This window comes from Etheostoma spectabile, unplaced genomic scaffold (genome assembly GCF_008692095.1).
Source record: "Etheostoma spectabile isolate EspeVRDwgs_2016 unplaced genomic scaffold, UIUC_Espe_1.0 scaffold00001505, whole genome shotgun sequence".
Taxonomy (NCBI): Eukaryota; Metazoa; Chordata; class Actinopteri; order Perciformes; family Percidae; genus Etheostoma; species Etheostoma spectabile.
In genome coordinates, this window is record NW_022602763.1 from 6,053 (window position 1) to 32,500 (window position 26,448).

General features: G+C 41.3%; 1 protein-coding gene and 1 long non-coding RNA gene across 2 annotated transcripts in view; both read right to left on the reverse strand.

Annotated features, from left to right (window-relative positions):
* Positions 1–1,552: 1,552 nt before the first annotated feature.
* Positions 1,553–3,933, reverse strand: LOC116675112 (uncharacterized). Its single transcript, XR_004328297.1, has 4 exons — positions 3,821–3,933; positions 1,880–2,021; positions 1,671–1,795; positions 1,553–1,567 (listed from the first exon to the last, which is right to left on the reverse strand). It is a non-coding gene; the product is annotated as an uncharacterized LOC116675112 (long non-coding RNA).
* Positions 3,934–6,779: 2,846 nt separating this feature from the next.
* The window catches only part of LOC116675111 (rho GTPase-activating protein 21-like), a 25,901-nt gene continuing 6,232 nt past the window's right edge, over positions 6,780–26,448 (reverse strand). The window contains 18 exon segments of the mRNA XM_032507182.1: positions 6,780–9,654; positions 10,957–10,988; positions 13,423–13,528; positions 13,966–14,007; positions 14,115–14,240; positions 14,326–14,415; positions 14,634–14,707; positions 14,808–14,886; positions 15,309–15,467; positions 16,118–16,260; positions 16,386–16,534; positions 16,651–16,715; positions 17,677–17,976; positions 18,310–18,429; positions 18,845–18,881; positions 19,028–19,130; positions 19,247–19,393; positions 23,654–25,652. Coding sequence (XP_032363073.1) covers positions 8,002–9,654; positions 10,957–10,988; positions 13,423–13,528; positions 13,966–14,007; positions 14,115–14,240; positions 14,326–14,415; positions 14,634–14,707; positions 14,808–14,886; positions 15,309–15,467; positions 16,118–16,260; positions 16,386–16,534; positions 16,651–16,715; positions 17,677–17,976; positions 18,310–18,429; positions 18,845–18,881; positions 19,028–19,130; positions 19,247–19,393; positions 23,654–25,652 — 5,424 coding nt within the window. The 3' untranslated portion in view covers positions 6,780–8,001.

Below are 26,448 nucleotides of genomic sequence, written 5' to 3' on the forward strand. Positions count from 1 at the left end.
AATCTTTGAGTTTCGAGGTGTTGGTAATAAATGCCAGTATTATCTGCATACCGATGAACCGAACAGCGAATCAACAGCGCTGTGCCAGCAGCTCTTATAGGCCCAGTGGTGCCTCAAGCTAAATGTTGTTGAACACTAGCTAAGGTTTCATCCACTTCGAATGAAATTATCTTTTTTTCTGCCTTTTATTGTCCTCCGGCACCGCTGTGAGACAACTCTTTTTTGAGACATGTCTCGCCGTTTGAGTGCCTTCTATTTACTCCGGAGGACGTCCCACAGCTTATTGTAACCTTTGTGGGCCATTTCTTTCGCGAGGTCCTGATGAATTATGGCATTTATTTGATTTTTGCATCGAATTTGACTGTTTCCATGAGGCATTTTTCATTCAATATCACTTAATTTGGATAAAAACGTGAGGATGGAAACATGGCTACTGTCACCTTGACAGCTGCTCCAGTCATGTTCTGCTGTCATGGTTGTGGCTTTTCGTGTAGTTTTTCTTGTTGGGTTATTGGTTTTATTCCTTCCCCTGTTTGCTTGTTGTCCTGTACCGTTTTTCTGTTTCGCAGTATTCTGTTTTGTTTTTCCCAGTACCGTTCTTGCTTGTGTTGTAATGCTTCAGTTACTGTTTTATTTTTAGTCTCTGTTTCTCCTGTGTCATGTCCTGTTTTACTTCCTGCCTTGTGTATTTTCCCGCTTTTGTAATTGTCTGCCCTGCACTCATGTGTTTCACTTGTTCCTCAGTCCTCATGTCACAGTTCCCTCGTACTACCCTCGTTACCTGGTATATTTAGTCCCTGTGCTTTCTTTGTCTGTTGTCTGATTGTGGTCCCTCCCTGTGTCATTCCCTGCTTCTCTCCGTCCTTGTGGCATTTCCTTTACCAAGTCTCATTTTTCCATGTGTTTTGGGGATTTTGTGTAGGATATTCCTTTGTCCTGCCTGCCTGCATGCCTCAGGACACCTGTTGTTGTAGGCTTTTTTTAAATTTCAATAAACGTTCTAGACCTTCTGACTGCCTCCTTGCCTTTACACTCTGCACTTTTGGGTCCAAGCCTGATATTCTGTGACGTGGCGTGACACAAGTTAGCTGAAAAGGACACAACATCTGATGATAAATAGAAATAGTTGGACCAGAATAGACAATGACATGTCTTAGAGACTCACATGCACATTGTTGTTTCCATAACCAATGATCTGAGGCTGCTGCATCATGTCAGCCGATATGCTATCATTCACCAGGAATGTGAGCTCTTTCAGCAGGATGATCTCAGTGATAAGTGGAAAGTCTGCTGAACCGTACATATCTGTCTTTTTGAACAATTAAGGACCTATATGATGACTTTAACGATATAATTATCATAAACATTATCTCATAAACATTTGAACCCATTCATAACAATACTACACAAGGTGACAAAGAAGAACAAGAAGAGTGGGAAGACAGTCTAGGACAGTCTGCAGCGAAGATGAAGATGAAGAGTGCTTACAATACGAGAAACTGACTCCAAGTTGGGCAGGTTTCTCAGATCGGGAATCACCGCTGTCCCTTCTGCTACCGTCACCTTGCTTTACTGAGAGACAGAGAAACAATTACCAGTTTCCCTTAACAGAGCACAGACAGATTTAAAACTGACCATCAAATTAATGTTAAATATCCCTAAATCAATACTCACTAGAACTGAGAGTTCAGCACCCGAATGGTGCCATCTTTTCTATGCTGTAGTTGGCCTCGATGCACGTTCCCTTCTCAAAGGAAGCAGGGAGCTTCTCAATCTCATACCACCTGCCCAGATACTGTCAACAGAGAGCTCCCATTAGTCCGGTGTAGTTCAGTGCACAAATAAAAATGAGCGAACGTATGTTCATGTGTGTGTTTACCTGTTGAAGGTTGAAGTTGGGCTGCACCTTGGGCGTAGGACAGCGACCCCAGTGATAGGTCTGCGCTGACACCAGAGGGAGCAGCAGCAGGAGGAGGTAGACGGCAGACATTGCTTCAGGACAGGAGCGATGATTGTAGAAGCTGAAATTATACGAAACTCCATGAAGTACTGGAAGAAGTACTCTGATCTTTTAATTAAAGTAGAAGGAAAAACCATGGTGTAGAAAGGCTCTGTTACAAGTAAAAGTCCTGCGTTTAAAACCTTTTATATAAGTAAAAGTACCTAAGTATCTATCAAATCAAAGTACCAAATGTAAAGGTACTCATTTGTTGAATGTCCCATTTCAGCATAATGTAAGCTTTATCAGATTATTGGATTATAATATCGATGCATTAGGTGCACATCACTTTAGTGTTTCAGCTGGAAGGTGGGGCTCTTTTATTATTTATTTAGTTGTTTATTTATGAGATTATTTCATATGATGCTGGGTAGGTTGTGATCCCCTGGGGGTCAATAAAGTCTTATTTATATGAATAAATGTCACATATAGTAAAAAGTACAAATGTCTCTCTGATTAAGCAGTAGTCAAGTTGAATGAGAACGTAATCCTTTTTGTTATTTAAATAACAACCTGACATGTTGCCTCTCCTGTTCTTCTGGTTTTTACATAACAGCGCTCCTCATACAGACCAGATCTCTGACAAACAGCAGTCAAGTTGAGGTCCACAATCCTGGTAGTATTCTTGGCAGAGCATACGCCCAACACACTGAGGCTGAGTCCTTGCTTCAGTGGCCAGGGTCGACTCCTACCCGTGGCTGAATGTTGTTCTCTCTCTCTCTCTCTCTCTCTCTCTCTCTCTCTCTCTCTCTCTCTCTCCCTTTTCCTATCAAACTTCCGCTGTATTGTCACATAAAGTCAAGTGACAAGTAAAATAAAAAGTATGCATCCCTTATATCAGAAATCCTGGGCTGTAATAATCTTGTTATAAATAAAGTTAGATTCAAATTAATTTATGTAATTTATAAATCTAACAAAACAAAAAAAATCTTGAGAATTTTTTTTATGCCACAGCTTTGGGCAATTCTCTATTTTAGGGAATATGTCTTAATTATTTTGTATAGGAACAAGGTGATGCTTTGGACTGGTGTGGCCTATTGATAACTTTTTTTTTACTGTGCAATTTTTATTATTTGTGTTTTACTTTTGGCTTAATGAAATAAAATAAATAATATCTGTGGATCACAACCATTGAAGAATTAGATTATAGCTCCTGAACCTTAACCCACATTGTTACATTGTTACAGTGTAACTCCAGTCTGGCTAGGTGTTGGCATGGTAAAGTTATTCTACTTTTGTTATCTGTAAAATATAGTTCATGACTGGAGTTCATGTTTTGTGACATGATAGATGTGAAAAACATGCCAGAAAACTCTTTGTCGCTCTCTCTCAGTGCTTTAGATTAGAACGTAATCCTTTTGTTGTTTAAAAAATAACAACCTTGACATGTTGCCTCACCTGTTTTCTGGTTTAACAGCTACTACGTGTGTGTGTATATATATATATATAATATACAGACCAATTAAAAAAAAAAGCTGTAGTTAAAGTAAAATACTTGTTTTGGACCTCATATGATAAAACCACGTGGAACTCAAGTTCTTGTATAATGCAGGAAATGTTATTGTTATTTAAAAACCTTACCATACTGTAAGATTGACATTTAATAATAATAATAAATCTTATTTAAAGACGCCTTTCTTGGTACTCAAGGACGCCGCACAGGGAAATCATAGATTAAGAACAGCAAAACAAATACTATAGGCTACAACAGCAAAACAAATAGTTTTATAATAACTAAATAAATGTATAATAAAATAAATAAATGGATCTTGTTAATTCTACATTTTAGTATAATGGAGCCATGAGATGAACCCTTCCTACCTCAGGTGTCTTAACAGCTGTCAGGTGGAGGTCTGGTGCAGGCTGAAGCAGCTGATGAAATGCTGACTGGTCAACAGGCTGCCAGTGTTCACATTTGTGTTATGTCACTCCCACAACACGAGGCAGCTTAATTGTCATCATGCGCACATTCCCAAGTCGTGAAAATGCAGACACTGTGCACCCGAACATCGTTTTCTGTTGTATTTCCATTTTTCTCAAAGTTACTAGCTATGATGGTTTGTGTTCATAGAAACTTTTTGATTTTTCATTAAAATCAAAATTTTAAAATTGTCATAGACCAACGTGTGGTAGGCTATGTCACAAGAATCTCATAAACATGTCAGTTAAAGTCATGGTATAGTTGAACTGCGCACAACCACAATTGTAGCTGCAGTGCCTTATAAATATTCAAAATTTTATGGCATATAGTATGACTTTTAATGAATTTTAAGACTGTTTTTATACTATGATTTTTACGACACACTATGATGTCTTTTAATTTTTTATGACAACATACTATGACTTTTCAGCCTTATTGGGTTTAAATGACATTATACTATGACATTTAACAAGATACTATACACCGACTTTTTTATGACATTTTGACATACTGTACTATACTATGACTTATTTGCCATCTTTATGAAATACTATAGTATTACTTTTGATGTTTGTATTGAAAATACTATGACATTTTTTGGTGTACTATACTATGACTTTAATAGTACATACAATGCTTATTTTTTGGGACTTTTTCATGACATTAAATGATTTCTGTAATGTGTAAGTTTTCTGTACATGCATGGTGGATAATTTAACAATACTACTGACTCTGTTCCCAGTGGACCGACAGAGAAACTGCATCTGCACTGCTGCTGGGCACCTGGGGTTGGTGTGCACTGCAGCTACTGCAGCTTTCTGGTAAATTATTCACCCTATAACTCGTTGACATGTTCAAATATATATATATATATATTTTAACTTTACCCGTTTGAGTGCCAGTGCCATCCAACCTTTTACACTACTATACTTCATTATGACGTTTTCACATATTATATAATGACTTATTTCCTTTTTACATACTATGATCTGAAATCTTGATATATGACTTTTTTCAACATACTATACCTATTTACTTTAATAACTATAATGTGACGCATTCATGAATTTTTCCACATACCACACTATTATTTTATGACTGTTTTCAATTTACTATACTATGACTTTTTTTTTTTTACTTTTGTTGACTTACTATACTAAGACTTTTTTTTACTTTTTCAACATACTATACTATGATGTTTTACTTTCTTTGGTGTTTTATCACTTTTAAAGACATACTATAATATTACTTTTCATTACTTTTTGACGTACTATACTATGACGTTTTATCCCCTTTCACAACATACTATACTGTGACATATTTTTGACTTTTTCGACATATGACATGACTTATATACTTTTTTAGATACAATAATATGACATTTTTTGACACATTATGCTATAAATTTAACTATCTTTTTTTTTTAACACACTATACTATGATTACCGTCAACATACTACAACATGACTTTTTATGACTTTTTATGACACGCTATACTATGACGTTTTTTAAATTTTTTTCCCAACATACTATACTATTACTTTTTTCGACATACTATGACTTTTAATGACATACCATGATGTATTCAGGACTTTTTGTGATTGGTTGTCTTTGTCTGTTTGCTGGTGAGAACCACAAATAATAGAACGAACATGTTAACTGACAGCTGCAGGACAAGCTCACCAAGATGAGGTGCTGACTCAACTGAAACTTCATAATCTGAGGTTGAAAGGCTCAACTTCTTCTTCTAGCCCCACTTCTTTCTGGAGTGTTTAATTTTTGATTACAACTGTGAACCACTGCTATTCAAGCTTTAGAAACAGCTTTGCAAGAGTAGGTGCTGAATATCTAAGAAGGATTTGTGGTTGATGGTGGATTTTTTTAAGTTCTGCACACTGGAAGTGAAAAGGTCAATTAAACATGGAAACAGTTCTAGGTTCAAATCTTGTGAGGTGCAGTACATTTCAAGGTTTAACACCCAAAATGACTAAAATGCATTTTATTACTACCAAAATTTTTTTGCTCTCCATGTAGCCTACTTTCATAGAAACGTCAATAAATTATTTTCGGCAATAAGTTATTTCAAAATCTAATTAAAAAAAGAAAATGTATTTACTTTTCTCTATTTGTTTTGATTCTATTTAACTCCATTTGACATACTGTTCTATGACGTTTTAATGACTTTTTGAACATGCCATACTATGACATTTGATAACTTTTCAACTTACTATACTATGACTTATCACTTTGACACACATATACTTTAATACATTTATGATTTCTTTCAACGTACTATGTTATATTATTATGACTTTTAACATACTATTAATTCTTTGACCATGTTATGACTTTATTCACTGTATTCAAAGTTTTCTGAATTTTTTCCACATACTGTACTATGACATTTTTGACATACTATAATGTGACATTTTGATGACATACTATACTAGAACTTTTTATGACATTTTTGGCACGCTATACTGATCTTTTGACATGTTTATTATGCCATTTTTTATGACTATCCATACATCCTTGACAATACTATAACAAATACTATACTCTATGAAAGTGTTATTTAAATGACCACACCATGTCGTACTAAACAATTATGTGAGTCAAATTTGTAGTCCAATGTAGCTTTCACATTTTTATTTTATGACGTGTACGTTTACTATTCTGTTACTGTAGAAAACTGAGTAAAATGCTACTTTCACAACATAAATGTGAATTTTTCATTTAATACATAAAGGTTGACTAGAAGACTATGCATTAAGGCAAAGATTAAGAATAAGATGTTTTATACCTTAGATACACTTTTGGGAGAATAAAACGACGACAACAACATCCAACAGACGAGTGTCTAATAAAGATGATTTATTTCCAGTGTTTGTTGAGGGGGGGCAGTGGAAACCCATGTTTTGCTGTACACAGGCGAGATGTTCACTGATCAGTAAACATCGTCTCATGCAGTTTTAAACATAACTTTGTTTTTCTGTGTTGTTTTTTCTTTTCTCTCCCAGGTTTAAGCGCCCCATGCATTTTACTGCACTTGAAAAATACACAGGGGAGGAAAAATGAAGTAAAACTATAATGAAACACAGACACTAACATACATTTGAATGCTCTGATGTCGATGTGAGTTAAACTAAAACCAGGAAAGATCCAACAACCGAACACATCTCTGGAATGCCTGTGAGATTATTCTCTTCTCAGAATGGTTTGTCTTGTCAGTCTGTTGGTAAACACATTTCTTTATTTATTTTTTTAAAAAGGAAAAAAGAGGCACTTTTTCTTTTTGAGATAAAAAAACAACGTGTAAAAACTTACTTTTTGGACTAGAACTGGACAAAATTAGGAAACAAACTACTGTACCAAGCATTACATACTATAGTATCAGCATATCATTACTGTTTTTTCAGTCTTTATTTGATAAAACTATAATAATCCTCCAGTCCATCAAGCTAATATCTGGCTGTTATGACTGTACTGTGAAAAAACTAACTTCCCACAGCACCCAGCTCAGAAAGCAGCCCTCAGACACATCCACATACTTCAAGTACAGGCAAAAAAGAAACACATACGTATTGTTTTGAAAATGACAATATTGTCACAAGCAACTAGTGTTAGTCCAAAAAAAGTAATACATTCTTCATACCGCTTATAATAGGAAGAACTTAACCATGATTCCTTAAAAAATAAACGTCCTCCTGCATTCAGTAATGGCAAGTTGACCCTTTTACTTTCATTAGTGCTGTTTAACAATCCATTCTGTCCCATTGACAACATACTAACAGCAAAGTCACATTCTTGCATTAGATAGGTTCGATCTTGCAGGAGGAAGTCCAAGTTCTGTCCAAGTCTGTTCCAGTATGGCCAACAAGTCAGTGGAATTACACACATAAACTTTTCTTCAGCATTATTCCAGTAACAATCACGTAAGCCTATAAACAGTATGTACAGTAGATACATAAGGGTAATTTGTAAAAAAAAATATTGTGCAGTAACCTTAGCTAAAATACCCACATTCGTACATTTACGCATTCATTCTCTTTATTCAATAGACAAGACCACTCTTGCTGTTTCACAGATACTGGTAGAACCGTGAGCGAACAACTTGCGCTCCAGACAGTTTGTGTGGGTGAGCGTCCGCCCCGAGGCTGCCTTTGTTTTTGCCTTGCAGCCCGCTACCGTTAACATGCTCCCCTGCTAGCGGCTGTGCACCCGGAGATGCAGAAGGAGGAGGTCTTCCTGGAGCTACGTTCTGGGCTTCTGGTTGATCAACCTCGGGAACGGCTTTGGGTGCGACCTCAACGCTTGAATCAGAGCCTCTAAACCGCTCTCTAGTGATCCAGTCCCGGATGGAGAAGTCCTGAGAGGAACATCTGGGCTTGAGGCGGTCCAGAGCTGACAGTTCGGCGGTCTGGGCCACGCCCCCCTGCTCCCTCCAGTCGTTGATGACCGCCAGCTCTGCGAAGTCTCTCTGCCCGGCCATGGTGTGCCTGCGGCGGATGTTCTTCTTCTTCCCGCGAGCGTCTGGAGTCCGGCTCTTCTGCGTGAACATATCGTCAGCAGACGTGCGTAGCCTGAATTTGAGGCGCTCGGTGATCTTAAGGTGCCAGGCTGGTTCGGGACGCTCTGACTCGCTGCGCGAGGACGAGCTGAGGCTGCTTGTTGACCGCCCTTTCTTCATCACCTCCAGGACTCGAGAGAGCCGCGTGGAAGAATCGGCTCTACCCTCGCTACGCTCCCCACTCCCAGCAACGCCCTCCACTGATGATTCACTGTCCGTTTTCTGTCTTAGCGACCACCGTCTAGAGAGGGTGTCACACTCAATCATCCTATGTGATGGGAAAAGGCGCCGTGCTTCCAGTTTTGGTGTGGTGCTGCCTTCAGCTGCTCCACCTCCTCTTGGTTCAGTCTTTTCCAGACTCTGCTCTCGGCAGGGTGTAGACTGGCTGCTGCCACCGCCCGGAGCGAAAACCGGGAAGTCGCTCTCACTGTCCGTCTCCATGGGCCGTCCCTCGCTAATGAGCTCACTGCGTTCGTCATCCGCCTCTTCCCCACCCTGCAGCTCCGGACTGAGCGTGCTGGACTCTGCTCCAGTTAAGAATGTAATGGAAGAAGTGGTGGAGTAGTCCGAGGTGATGGAGCTCACCTCTGCACCGGCGGACGCCCCTGGACCTGCCACCAGTCCTACACATGCACCAGCAGAAAGATCAGGGGACGCTCCAGTCCACTTTTTCGGTCTTGACCGAGGCACAGATGCTCCAGAGCTCATGGTCCCGAGGTCTGAGGTGTTCTCATCAAGCTGGGATGGGGGATCCAACAAGGAGGATTTTGCCTGAGGAGCTGTTTGGTAGCCTGAGATATTTGGGGATGGGGAAGGTGACGGGTGTCTGGGTGGAGTCTTCTCCTTCAGGAATACAGAGTTCCTATGCTCTCTCTTGGCTTTAGGTGTGAGCTCCACAGTTCTCCCGTTCTCTTTCCTCTCCTCTGCTCGTACTGGTTGCTTTGTGTTGGGGCGAGTCTCGCTCTGGCCCTCAGTCTGGAGGCCGTGGTGGTTCGGCTTCTGGCCAGGGATTTCGTTTTTGGGGAAGACAGCATCCAGATCATCGTCCGAGCTGCTAGGCTGCGGCTTCTCCTTTGATTTCTTTCTTTTGCGGCTGGCTGCAGCAAAGATGGAGGAGACCAGGAGCTCTCGGCTGCACTGGTCCTTCCCTGAGCCCCAGGAACCCTGCAGAGACGCAAATACCAAAATTAGAATTTCTGATGCTGAGAAACACAAGTAGGGAGCATGTCAAAGAGACAAACAAAAACCCTTCACCCCTGCCTGGAAACTTAAACCTGTACTCCACCTGCTTCCGTGAAGCACCACAAACCAGAGAAGTGGACAGAGAGAGGATCATTAGCAGGCGTCATTAACAGGGAGAACAGAATTGTTTCCATGCCAACCTTAAAGCAGAAGCAGGAGAAGCAGTAGCACAGCATGAACTGAAGCATCCCTGCATGAGCCTGAGCCCTGGCATGAGTGGCTTTAAAGCTGAAGGAAAGCAGCCACATAACAGCAGTGCAGTGATGAAAGGCACCTGCTTTTGCTAATAACACACTATTAGGTTGTTTTTTTCCTTTACCTCATAAAAAGCAACTGCATAGTTCTGAGCCCCTCAGTCACAACTTTAATATGTAATGAAGCAGAAAAAGAGGCTGTGGCTCAGTATCAGTATCTAACCATACAGATAGTTTTGAGTTATCCAGCTTCCGCCCTGGTACCATGGATGTGAATGAAGTATAATTTGTGGTGGACACACCTTTGAGAAATTACATTCCTTTTCCCCTGAATCTGTTTTTGTTTCATTGGGACTAATTCTTCAGTAGAAAGTAGTTCCAAACAAAACACTAAACAGGGAGGTCCATGAGATAAAACTCCCTACAAGACCAATACTGAGAGCTCATTACACCACAATTGCAATCTGTGTTGGACTGTGCAATATCAAATTTGAGTTACGTCAAATCGTATGGTGAATGGCTGAATTACAGCACCATGATTTAAAATAGAAAAAATCAAAGACAAAACACCACTTGCTGGGAATGCCTGCATCCCTGTCATGATTTTAAAACTGCAAAATGGCACTTACAATGTCAAATTGGTCAGTGTGTCCTGCTGGACTTCAATAAAGATGGGGGTGTGCTGTGTAATTGTTGGTTATGCCAGATGAAAGAGACGTTTGTTTTGTAAAGAGATGTTGCTGCTGACTTTCTTAAATGTACTTTTTTCAACACCTGTATGCACCACAAATTAGTTTATATTCCATTTTATTAAGGAGGACGCAGAAAAATAGCAATCTGCATGGCCATCTGCATGGTGACAAGGCATACAATTTTTTTTTTTTTGGGGGGGGGGGGGATTTGGGTCAAACAACTCTTTAAGTGTAGGTTGTGATAAGTTTATTTGATGCTGATCTTGACGGGAGATGGTGGCGATCTCTCCTGCTCGTCACCTACCTCCTGAGAGGGTTAACACTGGGGGCACACTCACCTTTGATTTAGCTGAGTCACTAGTTGGTGAATCTGTGGGTAAAAAGAGAGACGACAGGGGCATGTTAGATGATTTGACAACACAGATGAACACATCTAGGAGGTGCAACATGGGAAAATGAATTGGGGAGAAGGAAAAAAAAGGAGAGGAGAACAATGTTGATGAGGAGGATGGTGTGTAGTGAAAACACAGAACGGACAAGACAAGTGAGCACACACGTGAGCAGACAACAGGCCATGCTTCACACAGGGACAGATGAGCTCTACGTTACACTCAGGGCCACATCTACACGGCATGTGTCGTTCTTTCCAAACGCACCCGGACATCGAGTCCAAGCCAAGTAAAGATAGTTCTAATCTTTCTTCAAGTTTCTTAGTGATACTGAGTGCAACTTTAGCAACCAACACAACAAGTAGATTTTAACAGCAGCAGAACGGTAAGGCAGATCATGTGCCATGCAACACAAGGAGGGCGAGGGATATCCAGGAAGGCAGATCTGAGCCCTATCATAACATTTACTGACGAACGTTCCTGAACAAATGGAGCTCGGTATTAGCACTACGAACTGAAAACAAACTTGCAACAAAAGAATCCACAGTTCTGAACTGTTTAATGTGGTCTAAATCAGTAGTTCCCACCTTTTTTTTACTCTAAGAAATATCTATTCTTAACCTATTGTCATCAGCGTGAAAACCATATCCATCTCCAAAATGGAAACTCTTCACAAGCTAGTAAAAATAGCTTTGTCTGCAACTATGTGACATTTTTAAATCTCACAATTAGTTTTTAAAAAGTTTTATTCAGGTAGAATTTGCTCATTGCGAAGTGTTTGAAATGATTTTAACAAGTAATCCAAATTTGGAGGTGCATGGTTTTTATTGGACAGCAACAAGTCCACGAGCTAGAGGTGAATGTAGAGAAAAGTCCTTTTTCTTAGTTTCCTACTCTGGTTTTTATCTCACAGAGCTCTTTGATTCATCTTGTGACTCTCAGGTTTGGAACCACTGGTTTAGGTCAGGAACTATCAGATAAGATAACGTATGCGTCCGGACAGTCAATGCCAGCTTTCAGTATTCGCTACAGACACGTTGATAGTTGATAATATAAAAAATATTGAGGTTTGACACCCAACCTCCTAGATAGACTAGCATGGTGCTTTTTAGCTGAACTGACAAAGCAATGTGAGATGACATGAATTGCCATGACAACAGTGACACAGTGATGATGGAGACAGCTATGGAAGAAACCAAATAAATAACAGAGATGTGACGGGGGGGTCACAGAGGGGCTAGCTACAGTATATGAAAGAGGGGACACTACAAGAGAAAGAGAGTGTCAGCAAGGAAACCTATAATCAGTCCTCGCCTGCACTATAATCACATTTATTAATATCATCCTTCTTGCTAAAATTTGTTCTTATTTGTTTGTGTGACATAGCCAAGCCCCCCTATACACCCCTTACAATACAGATGATGGCACAATATGCAAGTGCACACTGACTGGCGACGTAGAAACCATACCATGCTATCTCTCCAGTTGGCAAGCTTGCGAGACAGTGAGGAGAGACAGCGGAGAGCCTTTCAGACAGTAGCACCGGCCTGTGTTAGGTATACTCTGACAGAAAACCCACAACACCGGACACTGCACAGTACCGTGTAGCCGCTTCACTTTCCCTTTTTGTCACGGTTCTTTCTTTATTGCTTTTTTTCCCTTTCTCTCTTTGGCTCTTCTTGCACTTAAAAGAACTGCGGGTTCCTGCAGACTAGGCAGCTACAGTGGGGGCAACAATCCTCCTTCTTCCTACAGTTCCAGCTGTCCATCACGGACATTATAGAGTCCATCAGTGTCATCATGGTGTGATAGACTCCTCCCACTTGGCCTGTGTCAAGATCAGTATGTGTGAATGCTGGGAAAGCCTTTAGGACACCCGACAGAGCCTCACTAGAGACAGAGGAATCAGAGGTCGCCTTTCACTGTAAAAACATCTATTTCTGACGTGGGAAAGAACATGCCTTATTAGTGCAATAGAGGGCAGGATAAAGGGAGGGAGATAACACAGCCCAGTTGTGGATTTTGATTAAATCGAGATATTAAAGGGCAGAGGGGTTATTAAAAAAGGAAAAGGACATCTAAACCTACTCAATACCAAGCAGAAGGGGGGGATAAATCTCTTAAAGCAAATGAAAAAGCATGACCAATTATTGCATCCTTTTATGTAACTTTGATGCAAATAAATTGACCACTGAAACCCACACAGGCATTTGGACTGGTTAGCCATAGATATTATTATCTAGTGGCTACAAGAAGCAAAAGGAAAGCTCGGCCTAGGGAAGAAGCAGCGTCATCATCAGCATTTGCTACAAGTTTACACACCGGTCCCTCTTTGACCACAGCGCTCAGCAGAGAAAGGGTAGAGAAAGCTTAACCCACCAAAGAGTTGGTCTGCCAAAGGCAGCGCCTCGTTACCTGATACTTCACCCTGCGATGTGCCCGTACGGCCGATGTTGGTGAGCAGGTGGTCGATGTTTGGGACGGGCTGAGACTCCACCGCACTCTCCTCACGGGACGCAGTCTGAAACACAGTTAGAACAAGATTCACAGGGACAGTTTAGAGAAATCTGCAGCCCTTAAAGCTAAAACACAATGAATTGAATCATCCATTGTGTTGCACTGAAATGTGTTTTATATTGTCTGTATGTAAAACCAAGGAAGGTAGTTCTGTTCTTATTCCAACAGCCATAAGTACTGGACAGCTGCTGTACAAGAGACGGCCACTTCACCGTAGAGTTGACCAGCTCTAGATTGGCCATTGACCCGTTTATCTAAACTTTTCTTACATGATCATATCTTGTATTTTGGGTTGTTTTTATATGTATGAATGAATTACTTATGTGTATTTGCAAATACATAATATAATGGCCCCTTTAAGCCCCTTTAAGGACGAATAAAATAGAGTAGAGTACAGAGTGGAAAGAAAATAATTCAATGGCAGGTGATGCCTGTACCCACCACTGGATCTCCATTTCCATCGTCAGTGAAAAACCAATCATACTAAAGGGAAGAAAAAAAGCAATACAGTTTAGTTTGTGTGTTTTATATGTGAAAATTTGTTATAAAACCTTAATATAATTAATAACAGTTAAAGATCTGATGCTCACATTTTGAATGAGGGCCTCCACTATCCTGTACTGGTCTGGCATGTGTGTCACCATGTGGGTCATGTTGTCCTCGGTGGTGCGCACCAGAGTGGGACCAAAAACGATGGCCAGGTTCCTTGGTTCCATCTAACAGAGCAAGAATCCAAGTTTTAAATGCATATTTTTTATTTCTCTAATCAAAACTAATTAAAGACATTTGTAAGTAACACACTTTATTCTTCTCTGAGTTTTCAGCAACGGTTTTCAGATGAGCGGAGAGGAACTTGAGGGTCTCGTAATGATGATCTGGCAACTCATGAAGCTGTATGTAAATAGAGAAAAACAGACATGTGGACAGGTGGAGACAAAGTTACACAGTTGTTTCACTTTCTTCTATTCTATCTAACAATTACATATGGACTTTGTAAGACTACAGCGCTCTAACACATGGTGAGAACAGGTTGTTAAAAATGTAAATAAATAATTTAAATAATAAAATGGGGATAAAAACGGATGGAATTAATTGTCAGAGCAACTCACCATCCTCTTGAGTGCTTTGAGTCTCTCAACTGGGTCCTCTGTTCTGTTGGCGTCTATAAAATCTGCGTACCTATCTGCGGGCGGAAATGAAGAATTAGGCAAAGGCTAGAGGAGAAATACAGTCAACATGTTCATGGTTGTAGTTCTCATGTTTGGCCGCTTGGTGGCACTTACCATTGGTGAACAACGGCTCTGGAAGTTTACGGAAGAAGGACTTTAGTAAACTGCTGATCACATTCAGGTCCCTCCATTTCTGTAAAACATGGACATAGTGTATGATGGGTAGCTGTGCAAAAAGTGGATGATTTAAGGCTTAAAAGAATGCATCACATCCACAATCAGGGTGCTGTTGCTCTGAATACTGCACCCATGTAACTTTTTTGTTATGTTGACAATCTAGAAATGCAAGATTGTGCGTTGGCATTCACTGACTGTTGCTCTAGATGCCATACATTTACATTATTATAGAACATACTTTAATTTATTTGGACGTATTTAGTGTGGAAACCAGTTCTGTATGCACACATACTGTAGATAAAACTGCAGCTTTGAAAATATTTAATAAGTTGTATCCATTCCTATTTGTCCAAAACACATTAAGGACAGCATTGTAGAATGTGAGACTCCAAGGCTGAGTTTAATTGAAGCAACATCTATTGATGAAGTGCCACTCACATCATCCTGGATATCGATATCATTCATGCCCTTGTTATTGAGCTCCTCCTGCATGTGGGAGATAGCGGCGTTGTTTCCTGGGACTCTGTAGATGCCTGTGTACTCCAACCCCCTCTCTTCCACCAGCTTACAACAGACCTCCACAATCAGAGGCACAAACTAGAATACAGAGAAATGTAGAAAGTGTTTAGCTCACTGGATAGTATGTTATTACCGTGAAGAGAAAAGGTGTGTTCAAGAGCAAAAACAGATGAACTGCATAACAGTGACAACATAAAAACCCTGAAATGCTTACAATAAATGAAAGAAGAAGAAAAAAAAAATGTATCCACAAATGTATTCATTACTTTTAGTATTCTTCAGTCAGGAACACTCTCGTCATAGAGTTAACCGTTTACAAATGGAAATACTTGGCGATGAGGGCTCTGTTCTGATGATGCTCCCTGGATCATCCCAGCAGCATGCTAAGATGAGTGAGCATGCTGCTGAGACCCCCCTGTCAACCAGAGCAGGCCCAATCCAAGACATCAAAACAATTTCAGACATAGTTATGATGACACCCAAAACCGGGAAGGTGGAGGCTGGGGTGGTGGAGGCAAGTTAAGCCAGCAGCAACGGTGTGTGGCAGCATTAGAGGAGCAGGAAGCAGAGAGGAATATGTAGACATTTAAATGGACCGCCTGATGTGAAAATGGCTGTGATTGGTTGTGACTTTCTGGAATGATAGTTCAATTAGTGAGCCTTTGATTTCCATGTCGTGCATGAACTAACACAATGCTTAATTTATTACAAATCAAATCAGAACAGACCTTGTTGTTCTGTGCAGGAGGACAGTCGTCCAGCCTTACACCAAACGTGACTCCAGGAGATGGCTTCCTCTCAAAAGGTTTCCTCATCAGCCCCGGGATACCCTTCCTCCATGTCCCTTTGTCTTTGGGAGGGCTGGTGTCATCTGCAAGCCCAGCGCAACATCCAGAACATAAGTATGCATGAGTATGGCATATTTACCTTTCTCAGTTTAACTAATAACTCTAAAACGAAATCAAAACTACATGAAAGGGTTTTTTCTCTTCTTACCTTTGTGCATGTTCTTCCTCTCCTGCTCACCTTTAGGTGTGAGCGGACTTGTTGCTTTGGTCTCTCCTTTACCTCCCCGCAGTGTCTGTCTGATGCTTAGCGACTGGCGTGAGGATTTGGGCGACTGCTCCGTCTTGCTGCCTGTCGGGCTAGTTATAAAAATCAACAAAATGAGCCGAATTGAGCATTCCAATAAAAGCTAACTTATCCAGCACTGTTTGAAAAGCTCCCTCCTCTCCCCGCCTAATCTCCCATCCCACCTCACCTCATCAAGGTGTTGTACTCCTTGATCTTCCTGCTGATTAGGTCATGGCTGGTGAAGGCCGCGTTCTAAAAAAAGAAAGAAAAAGGAAGGAAGGAAAGGGGAGCAGCGCAAAAGGACAGAGGACACAATAGGTGATGGTTAAGGGATCAGGTGCAGGTCTTTATATAACCTGCTGCTATCAAGTGTCATAGTATGGACAGTGTGGTAAGGTTCTAAAGAGAAAGGAAAGACGGGCTTACATTTCTAAAGGGAGGAGACCTGCCTATTTTAAGACACAGCGGAGAACAGAGCAAGAAATATACGATATACAGTATATTTACTGATTATATGCTCAGTGACGTTGTGATAGAACTTATTGTGAATGTCAATGTCAACAGCAGTGTATCCAATGAACAAAAACAATGGGCTTCATGCAAAAACACTTTCTTTTCATATGAGTCAGATCCACTAAATGCTCTTAACTGGACAAACGTGTTGTAAAAAAAGCATGTTTTTAATCTGATAAGTGAAATTGTATAATCATATAATCATATAACAAAAACCCCAGCTAATATTCACGTTTGAGAAGCTGAACAATCCACAAAACTGTTTGCTTAATCAACACCCCTTAAATTGCCATTTAAGGCATAGTTTGGGCAAGTTTCATTGATATAAAACAAGAATTTCACACCACAGAGCTTTAGGTGCCACTGTTGGAAATCAGCAGCTCACCACATAACAAATTTGGCAACGTCAGTAGCTGTATTAGGGGACCATAAACAATTAGCAAAGTGAATAAAAGTGGGCCATGGCTAAAACTTGATCTATACTCTACGCAGTGGTGTGAAAGATGTGAGATGGACGTGACAGTCATTGTAGGGCTATAGGATAATTATACAGCAGGTGATGTGGAGAGTGATAAGAAGATGTTCACCTGGAGAGCGCACTACATAGAATAAAAAGTAAAAGATGCTTCTGAACCACTCATTAAATTGTCCAATGTGTTGTGCCTCCTGAGTAGAAACGGTTTGAATGCATGACTCTCACCTCCTCATCCAGGTTGCTGTTCTCCTGGATGACTCTGATCCAGGCCAGCATGTCCTCTCTGTCCTCAGCCTGGAACAGGTACTCACAGTCCGACGTGGTCAGCCGCAGCACGTTCTTGCGCTTTGTGTCGCTGTACGAGATGTCAATCAGACAGGCCTTGATGCTGATTGGCAGAGGCTCGTCTACTGCTTGGTAGTTGGCATGAGCCTGCCCCTCCTTTTTGTCCTTATACAGGTAGAGGTAGTGGCCTCTCAACACGGCGTACATCTGTTTCCACGGGCGCATACCTCCTCCGACTCGCTGCAACAATAGGTCATGAGAAAGAGACGAGTTTCACAAAGTGTGATGGAGGTAATTTAACTATAATCTTTCTGTAAAATATTCCGTTGTTGGCATGTGAGACCTCATACAAGGAAGTCAAAGGCAGCTATGAGTTCAAACTGGAACAACAGGTGAACCGTACAGTACAGCATAAAAGAGTCAGATAAAGATATACTCTGGAAAAAAGGGCAGCCCTGCAACTGTTTATAAGCCAAGTCATACAGTAGGTCAGGTCATGCTTGACAATGTGTTTTCTGTGTCAGTGTGTGAGTTTTATGTTGCGACGGCTTTGTATGTAGAGCCGGTCCACACCTTGCCCTTGTCTGTGTTCAGCTGCTTGAAATGCAGCAAACCCTCCTTGGTGGCATCACAGAAGATGTCAGATGAAGAATCCCTTCTAGACCCTGAATCTTCAGATGACCTGTCCACCGCCTGTGATGAATTAAAAAACAACATAAAAGGCAAGAAAACACCTGTAAGATTGAAGTGCTATGCTAAAGACATTAAAATATGGAAAAAGAGGGATGTTTGTGACCAAAATCTTCTCACAAACATCAAGTTGTCAAGCCGTACTGGCCAACTCTCAACTTTTAAGGATTAAAGGTTGACGTAAACACAGAGAGACAGTAAATACACATAAATAATCTTTCCATTAATTATTTACCAGTGATGCCTGCTGGCTTTTAAAGCCATCCCTATTTTCCATAATACATTTACATTTCACAGGGAGAAGTGTTATCTTCTGGGTGTGGACTAATGATCTGATAAACCTTCAAGCAGGAAATGCAGTTAAACCAGTCATGAACAAACTAATGCTTGACAAAAAACAAAAAGGGATTTTACTCACCTTCCTAAGAATCTTCAGACCAGGTATTAAGGACCTCCTAAATAAAAGAGAAGAGGGAATTGTATAAGTAATTTGAAATGTGTTTTCCCATCAAAATGTTTGGGTATTGGATGGGCATTGTTTACATGTTTTTTTTCGCCAATCAATCCCATTACGCTATTTGTGATGTGACGTATAACTTACCCTCCGCTCTCTTCCCGGTAGTTATCCAGGCCTTCATCATATGACTTGGACCGCTCGGTTTTAGTACCAGAATCTGACTCAATAATTGTGAGACGGAGAGAATCTATTAAGAGAGGGTTAAATTATAATTATAATGATCTGTTACTGTTCATAACCTGTACTACTGGCAAGTGCGGTAACTGTCATAGGCCTAACTTTGCTGTTTTGGCATGAACATACCTTGGTCATGGGACAGCTGGCGTCGAATGAAAGGGGACGGTGAGGTGGGGCTTGGTGGGATGGTGGTGATGAGGGGCGTTCCAGATATAACAGCACAGGCAGGAATGTGTGTGCTGTCCTGGTCAGTACTGGGACTGGATGGTTCATCTGAAGAAAGACAGAGACAAATTTAGCTACACAAACAGTGATTGTCCAATCGTAGATTGGCATAGTTTACTTGGCATTTAAATCGTTGGAAAGGTAGTGTCTTTTTTATAATCTTTTGAAAACCAAAGACACAAGCACAGGAGTCTAAGGAATGAATGAAACAGTGTTCATCTGCTTAAACATGAGTTGCAACTGCAACTGCATATTGGGCTAGCTAGCTTCCCACAGTCCCAGCAGTTGGTAACAAACGATACTTCCGATGCCACTAAAACATTATTAGCTAGCTAACTACATTAAACTTATCTGGACATTACCCGAAGGAGCTGTATGTGGGAACGCAAATGTCAGTTGGACCGGACAATAAACAGATTTTATGCTGCCAGCTCCTAGTACAGTTCTTTGTAATGCCAGATGGAGCCCATGTGTGAAAAGAGATGTTCCTCCGATACTGCCTAAAACGCTGGTATCAGTATCGGGAAGTACTGGAGTTAATACACAGATCCAATACCATGTATTAAAGCCCTAAAGAAAATCCACGTTAAAGGAGTTTATTTATGTTCTTTTTCCATTATAACTGACTGTCAAACTGGATGATGAAAGAAAGTTCTGTGGTGTTCTTTGTGTTTGGTGTTTGTGTTTGTTCATGTTTCACAAAGAGTTTAACCTGAGGCAGACTGACAACAAAGAAATCATATCACATCCATACAGGGATAGTAATACACAGTTGTTAATACATAATAAAATATATGACACACTGGTATCGAATTAGTACTCGGTATTGGCTGATACGCAAGGTCAGGTATGAGAATCGGTATTGGGAAGCAAAAAATGGTATTGGACCATGTGTGCAAGTCATTATCCAGAGAATCCACAATGAGTGAGCAAGATTAAAGAAGAAGGGTCATTTTCACAAAAAATGGTAACGGAAATGTTTAATTGGAGAGATGACGAGTTTCTGGAACCTCTGTTGGTACAGATTCAAGGAACGGCAAGATATGTAGTTGTTTCTGACCAAATATATTGTAAATTCAATCATCCAAAAACAAAGTCTAGTTTGTCTCTGCTATCTCCACTTGAATAAACCTTTCAGCAGATAGCAATTAGATGCTGTGACAAGGGCCCATGGGGCTAAAGCAGGGTAAAGCAGACAGAGACGCAGTCTGCCAGTAGATAGGTGTTTCTGTTCCGATAAGCAGGTACACGCCTTTCCTTTTAAACACGCACACACACACACACAGGGTAGTCAGCTAACATTACATCATCACAGACACAGCCGTGTAATACCGTCTGATATGCAATATCAGCAAGATGGCAAGCCCTAAAAACAAATGAAGAGACGTGTACGATGAATCATATCTGTGACTGTGGTGATGCAGGAAGGACAGTAAAACCTAATGTAGCACTACCAACATTAACACTCTCTTTTTAAATTAAGTTAAATTAAGCACTTCATATGCTATTTAACTTCATAAAACCCCATTAAACTTCAACAACAACAAAATTCCATTACAAGTAAAAAAAAAAAACGAGTCAAAAAGATCTAAATGATTAAATTGTGCCAATGCACTGATGCAAATCTTTAACTTTCAACAGCACACCTTTAAAATGAAACATCTGATCTGATTGTTAGTTGTGTACATATTAATGCTGCAAAATCTCCCCTGACACTGCAAACCTCCTTTTTGCCCAGTCATTTCATTTAATCAGTTGCTTGTTAACCTCCAATCCTGTTTCTGGGAAAACGGCGTCAGTCAGTGATGTCTGACACGTACAATTACAACTTATTTTTCATGGAACGTCAGTGGTAGACATCAAGATTGATGGTGTTTTAAACAGAAGGTGCAGATCCTTAAACAAATAGTTACATATTTTGGAAAACGTATTTGCTGAGAGATCATTGAATAGATTCAATACCTCTCTCATATCTTTTTCTGTTAAATATGAAGCCGCAGAGAGGAGATGGTAAGCTTTTTACACTTGCTTGTTATTGTATTTTTTTAGCGTTTGGACAGAGCCAGGCTAGCTGTTTCCCTCTGCTTCCAGTTGTTATGCTAAGCTGGGCTAAGCCGGCTGCTGGCTGAAGCTATATTTTTAGAGTACTACAGACATGATATCAATCAACTCGGCAGAAAATACATTACTAAGATCTTCACAAATATAAAAACTTCAACGATTGTTGGAAAAAAGAAAAAATTGCTTTAAAGGTTTGACTTCCAGCACATCACATTACACCACATCACAGGTGTTAAACATAGAACACTGGGAAGTGCTAAAATCAAAATGTTATCTAATCTAGATCTAAATAGAGAACTAAAAAGTGACAGCACAGGTGTGTTTGTGTATACGGAGAGAAAAGATAATGTGATTAACCCCTGCAGGTTCTGGAGCATGAGGAAATACAAAGCGCTGCTGTCATTGGGTGCTGATGAGTCACCAATGATGACACAAACTGATGATGCAAAGTTGAGTTCAAGCTTTTCCAAATATGACAGCCTATAAGTTGGCAGAGATGTAAAAAGACGGCATGAGCATTGCAATATTTAACAATTTAATTTTGTTTATTGGTCATTTGTGGTTTAAACACCACAATAAGTAAATATAGAGCCCATTTCCACTCCACTGTGATGCATTTGCTTTGCTATGAATGCATTTAGTTTCTCAGGAGAAACAAACACAAAAGAAAAATCAGGGGAGACGTGACATTTTGCATGTACTTTAGCAGCATTAGTTGTGTTCTGTTCCCAGTAAAAAATGTTTGGCAGACACCTAATGTACAGCAGTTGTTCCACTTATTGTTTGGAACTGTACTATGAAATCAAATTGAAGCTCCAGGCATGCTGCTATTTCTCTGTTATGTCACAGTCCATTAGGACGATGTTCTTCGGTTTCTTATGCTGTTCAACATTGGGGGAAATATGAGACATTTCAGGGTGTATTGAGCTGGAGGGCAGCTCTCTCTGTCTGAATGTCATGGTTGCCTGCAGTACAACTTCATGCTGTCACATTATCACACACCTGACTCGATGTCACCCTGAGTTCAAAATGTCACAAGGAACCAGTTTATTTTAGCATTTAAATTCCTTAATAACATCTTCTGCTGTGGCTTTAACTTGAGTCAAGTATAGTATGCCCTAAATTACACTACCTTCATGACCTGGGACAGTGGCAACACACTAAACTACATTAAGTTGTTTTTATATACTTAATCAAACACTATTCTAACAAGCAACAAATTTCCTGTAAGAAATAAGACCATTATTTCTGTTGATCCCCAGTATGTTGATGGTGACATTTGGTTACAATTGATGACCTTGTTGTGTGAAAAGCAAGTCCACAATGAACAGGTTTACACTTAATTTTCTATGCATTTTTGCAATTGCATTGCACCAATTCCTGAAACAGAAAGGAGCTTGGGGTCGTTTTTTTTACTCCCATGGAGAGAGGAGCGTCTACTGTAGATTTTATCTACAAAACAGGGATATGTTGAAAGTGTTTGCTCGCTATAACATTGGACAGAAATACCAGATAGGCCATCTTAAAATGTGGCATTTGAGCTGGGAGTATACCGTAAATTATCAGTCCAGTCCCTGCATGAAAATCCCACCAGTTCCACCTTGAATGCAGAAAATAGCACACTGTATGTCTCCTCTAACAGCCTTTAACGTAGTATAAACTCAGTAGACACCCTCTCCTTTGCAATTGCAGATGAGTTATTCTCTCTTGTGAATGCTAGAGCATTTAAAACTTCTTATAGATTTTCACAATGTGAATACTACCTAGCCTGTGAAAATAATGCACACTATTCATCTAGTGTGTATAGAGACTGGATATCATTTTAGTTTTCTTTAACAAAATTAGCCAAACCTCTGTATAAAGTTTCTTGATTTGCGTCTACAGCATTTCCAGATTTAGATGAGGAAATCAATATGTAAACACGATTAGGATCTGGCCAAGCATTTCATGCTAACTTTTGCTACTTGACACTATAAACAAATGTTGGTCTGTAGTCAAAATGTATCAAGATTCAAAGCCCGGCCCTAACTGGATATGTCAGAACATGTATATAATTTGTTGTGAATTCAGTACATCATATTCACATTGGCTAAGAGTCTGCCGAGCTGTCATGCATAAACATACATTCTCACTCACAAAAACACATGCTGTGTCATTTGTTCTACCCTGGCTATGCTGTCACTGCTGTTGCTACAGAAACAGGAAAAGTGTAAAGGGAAGGTGGTTTAGAGAGTAGTGCAGTCTTACCTATGAAGGGGATGGAATCCAGGGAGTCGTCCAAGTTGTTAGAGCCAGACTTTAGTCGTGTGTCTCCAAGCCTTCTTAGATGCATCTCCCTAAAGCTGTCATTAGACGTCCAGCACATAGCTCCATCTGCGGAGCCTGCCTTCACCAATGGTGGTGACTTGTAAGTCACTCCTCCCCGGTTCTCATTAACAGCTAGTACATAGGACGGAGGGCGAATGTGGGGAGGTCCAGAGTTTTTGTCCCTTCTTAGGACAACGACTGTTGCATCCAGTCCTTCTACGCCCTCTGCAAGGCCGCCATTAGAACGTACAAGGGCGCTGGTGGAACTGGAGATTTCTCTAATATTTGGCTTTTGGGTAACAGCTCCATTAGTGGTGGAGGGACCAGAAGAAGATGCAGCAACAACTACACTTTGAAGTTGTCTCTGCATTGGCAGTTTTGAGGAAGTACCAGAGCAAGAGGAGGACCTGGCTGCCAACCCAGCCTCAAACCTGCTCTCCATTTTCAGACTGTCAGCCCTGCCTCTTAGCTGCAGGTGCAGAGGGGAGGGGTAGCCCAGGTGGTTGCTCACGATGTTAGCTCTTTGGTCTTTAAGAGGGTCAATGGCTTTAGAAGAGGATAAGGCAGGGGAAGGGTCTGAGATGGAGTTTTTTACAGGCAGACGTGATGGCCTCATTATGATACTGTCTGTCTTTGATGTTTGTACATAATCCGTGGTACCTTTAGTAAACACAGGAGCAGAGTTAGATAATCCCCTTTCTCGCCCTCCTTCCTCCTGTCCAGTGAGACTTCTGTTTAGATGAGGTAAAGCTCTCAGGCTTGTTCCCTGCCTGCTGGCTCTGGCTTCTTCTCCCCGACACAGCAGCAGCCTGTCCTCCAGGACCACGTTATCTCCAAAGACAGCCAACCCACCTGGTTCTCCAGGCTGCTGCCCCAGGTAGTCACAAGACCGCGCCCGAGGTTTGGGGACTCCTGTAGGGGTGGAAAAAGGCAGAGCATCCTCGGAAGCACTCCGAGGCCAATTCCTGATTGGTATTGTCCTCTCTGCTCCACCTCCCAGCCTCTCCTGCGAGAAGCTACGTAACGGAGTCACTGCAGTGCCCTGCTTACTTGCATCCACCCCACGGTCACTGGAGGTGCTTCTCTGTCTGACCTGGGAGCCCAGCGTCCCTCTTTGACTGGCGCTAGGAGCAGGCGGTGCACGTTGCTGGGTGTAGGCGGAGCTGGAATTAGCAGCCGCACGCAAACTGTCCAAGCGCTCCTGGATGGTTCGGCAGCCATACGTGTGTAGCCTCTTGGCATCTATGTAGTCCTTATAGGTGGTGTAGTTTTTCCAGTCAATGTTCTGGTGTGGAGAGGTGGAGGGGGCTGTTGGAGAGGGCGAGTACTGGTTGGCACTGGGTGAGATGGCAGTGGAGAACGTGTCCGGTGAGGCAGCGGTGGCCCGTACAGATGGAGATAACGTGTCAGGATAGATTGGACCAGGTCTTGAGGAAGGAGAGTAGACTGGACTTTCTGTGGGACGGGAAGAGGGATACTGCAACTGTGCACCCCCAGGTACTGAGGGAATAAGGGGTCTCGGTCTAGCGGAGCCAGAATCTGCTGTAGGACTGTGCCGGTTTTCCTCTGTCCTGTGGCTGGGTCCAGCCCGAGCCACCCAGGGCCCCCTATCAACTGGATCAGGAGGCATAGCCACTGTCCTCACATTCTCATTACAGACACACACCACTGTCAGAGGCTTTGAAGCTTGCGTTGGTGGAGGAGATGGCGGAACAGGGATTTCAACCCGATAGCTCTTTTCGGTGGCCCCCCCTCTTCTTCCTGGTTCCTGAGCCGGCCCTCGGGGGGTCTTACTGACTGTGGCAGGCTCTGATGTCTGAGCCATGCCCACAGCCTTAACTTCTATCCGAGGGTAGCATATGGGTGGGGGCTCAGGGATGTTCTGGGCATTTCCGCTGTACGCATCATTTCCTTTGAGGTATGCATCTTGGGAATAGGCCTGCAAGAGATTATAGGACATCACGTCACTTTGGTTGCTGATAGGTTAGAAAGCTAAACCCTGGGAGAACACCACACCTAACAAGGGACAGGATACATTAGACTTCCCTTAAAGACACGGGAGTGTTGTAGACCTGCCTGTAAAACTATTCTGAATTTAAAACAATTGCAAATCCCAGAATATGAAGACTGACCTAGTTAGTAGATCTGGACGATGACTTTACTGTCATATCTCACCTATGACTTTATCTGACTTTGATACTACAGCGTCAGTAATACTTTTTTGATTTTAACATGCCTCAACTACAACATGGCAATTTGTTGCTTGTATTTTAAAAGTGGAGAAAGAATGGCAATTCACTAGTGTCATTATTGACAAGAGTCCCAGCGTGAGTTGATGAGATTATCAGCAAGACAAACACTGTCCCTGCATTCTCTCAAGAGAACTGTAAGTGAGAGATAGACAACTGGATTCAGCCCAACAATAAAACAACGCCATGCTAAAAGTAGACGCAGCGCTCCAATACTAATTCTCCAAATCAAACACACTCAGTTACAGTTTCTCAATCTTTTCCTGGGAGACTGCAAACAAATGTTAAAGCATGTCACAGTACAAATTAACTGCCCTGAGAAGTACCAGATGTGAAAGAGTGGGAAAAAAGGGATAGCCAGAAAGGCAAATAAGAAGAGAAAGAAAGCTGGAAAGTCCAGAATAAACCCGTGGAGCCAGGAGTGGGAGAGGCTTACCCACCTTTGGTACTGGAGAGTGTGCCCTGAGGCATGAGGAGAGGATGAAC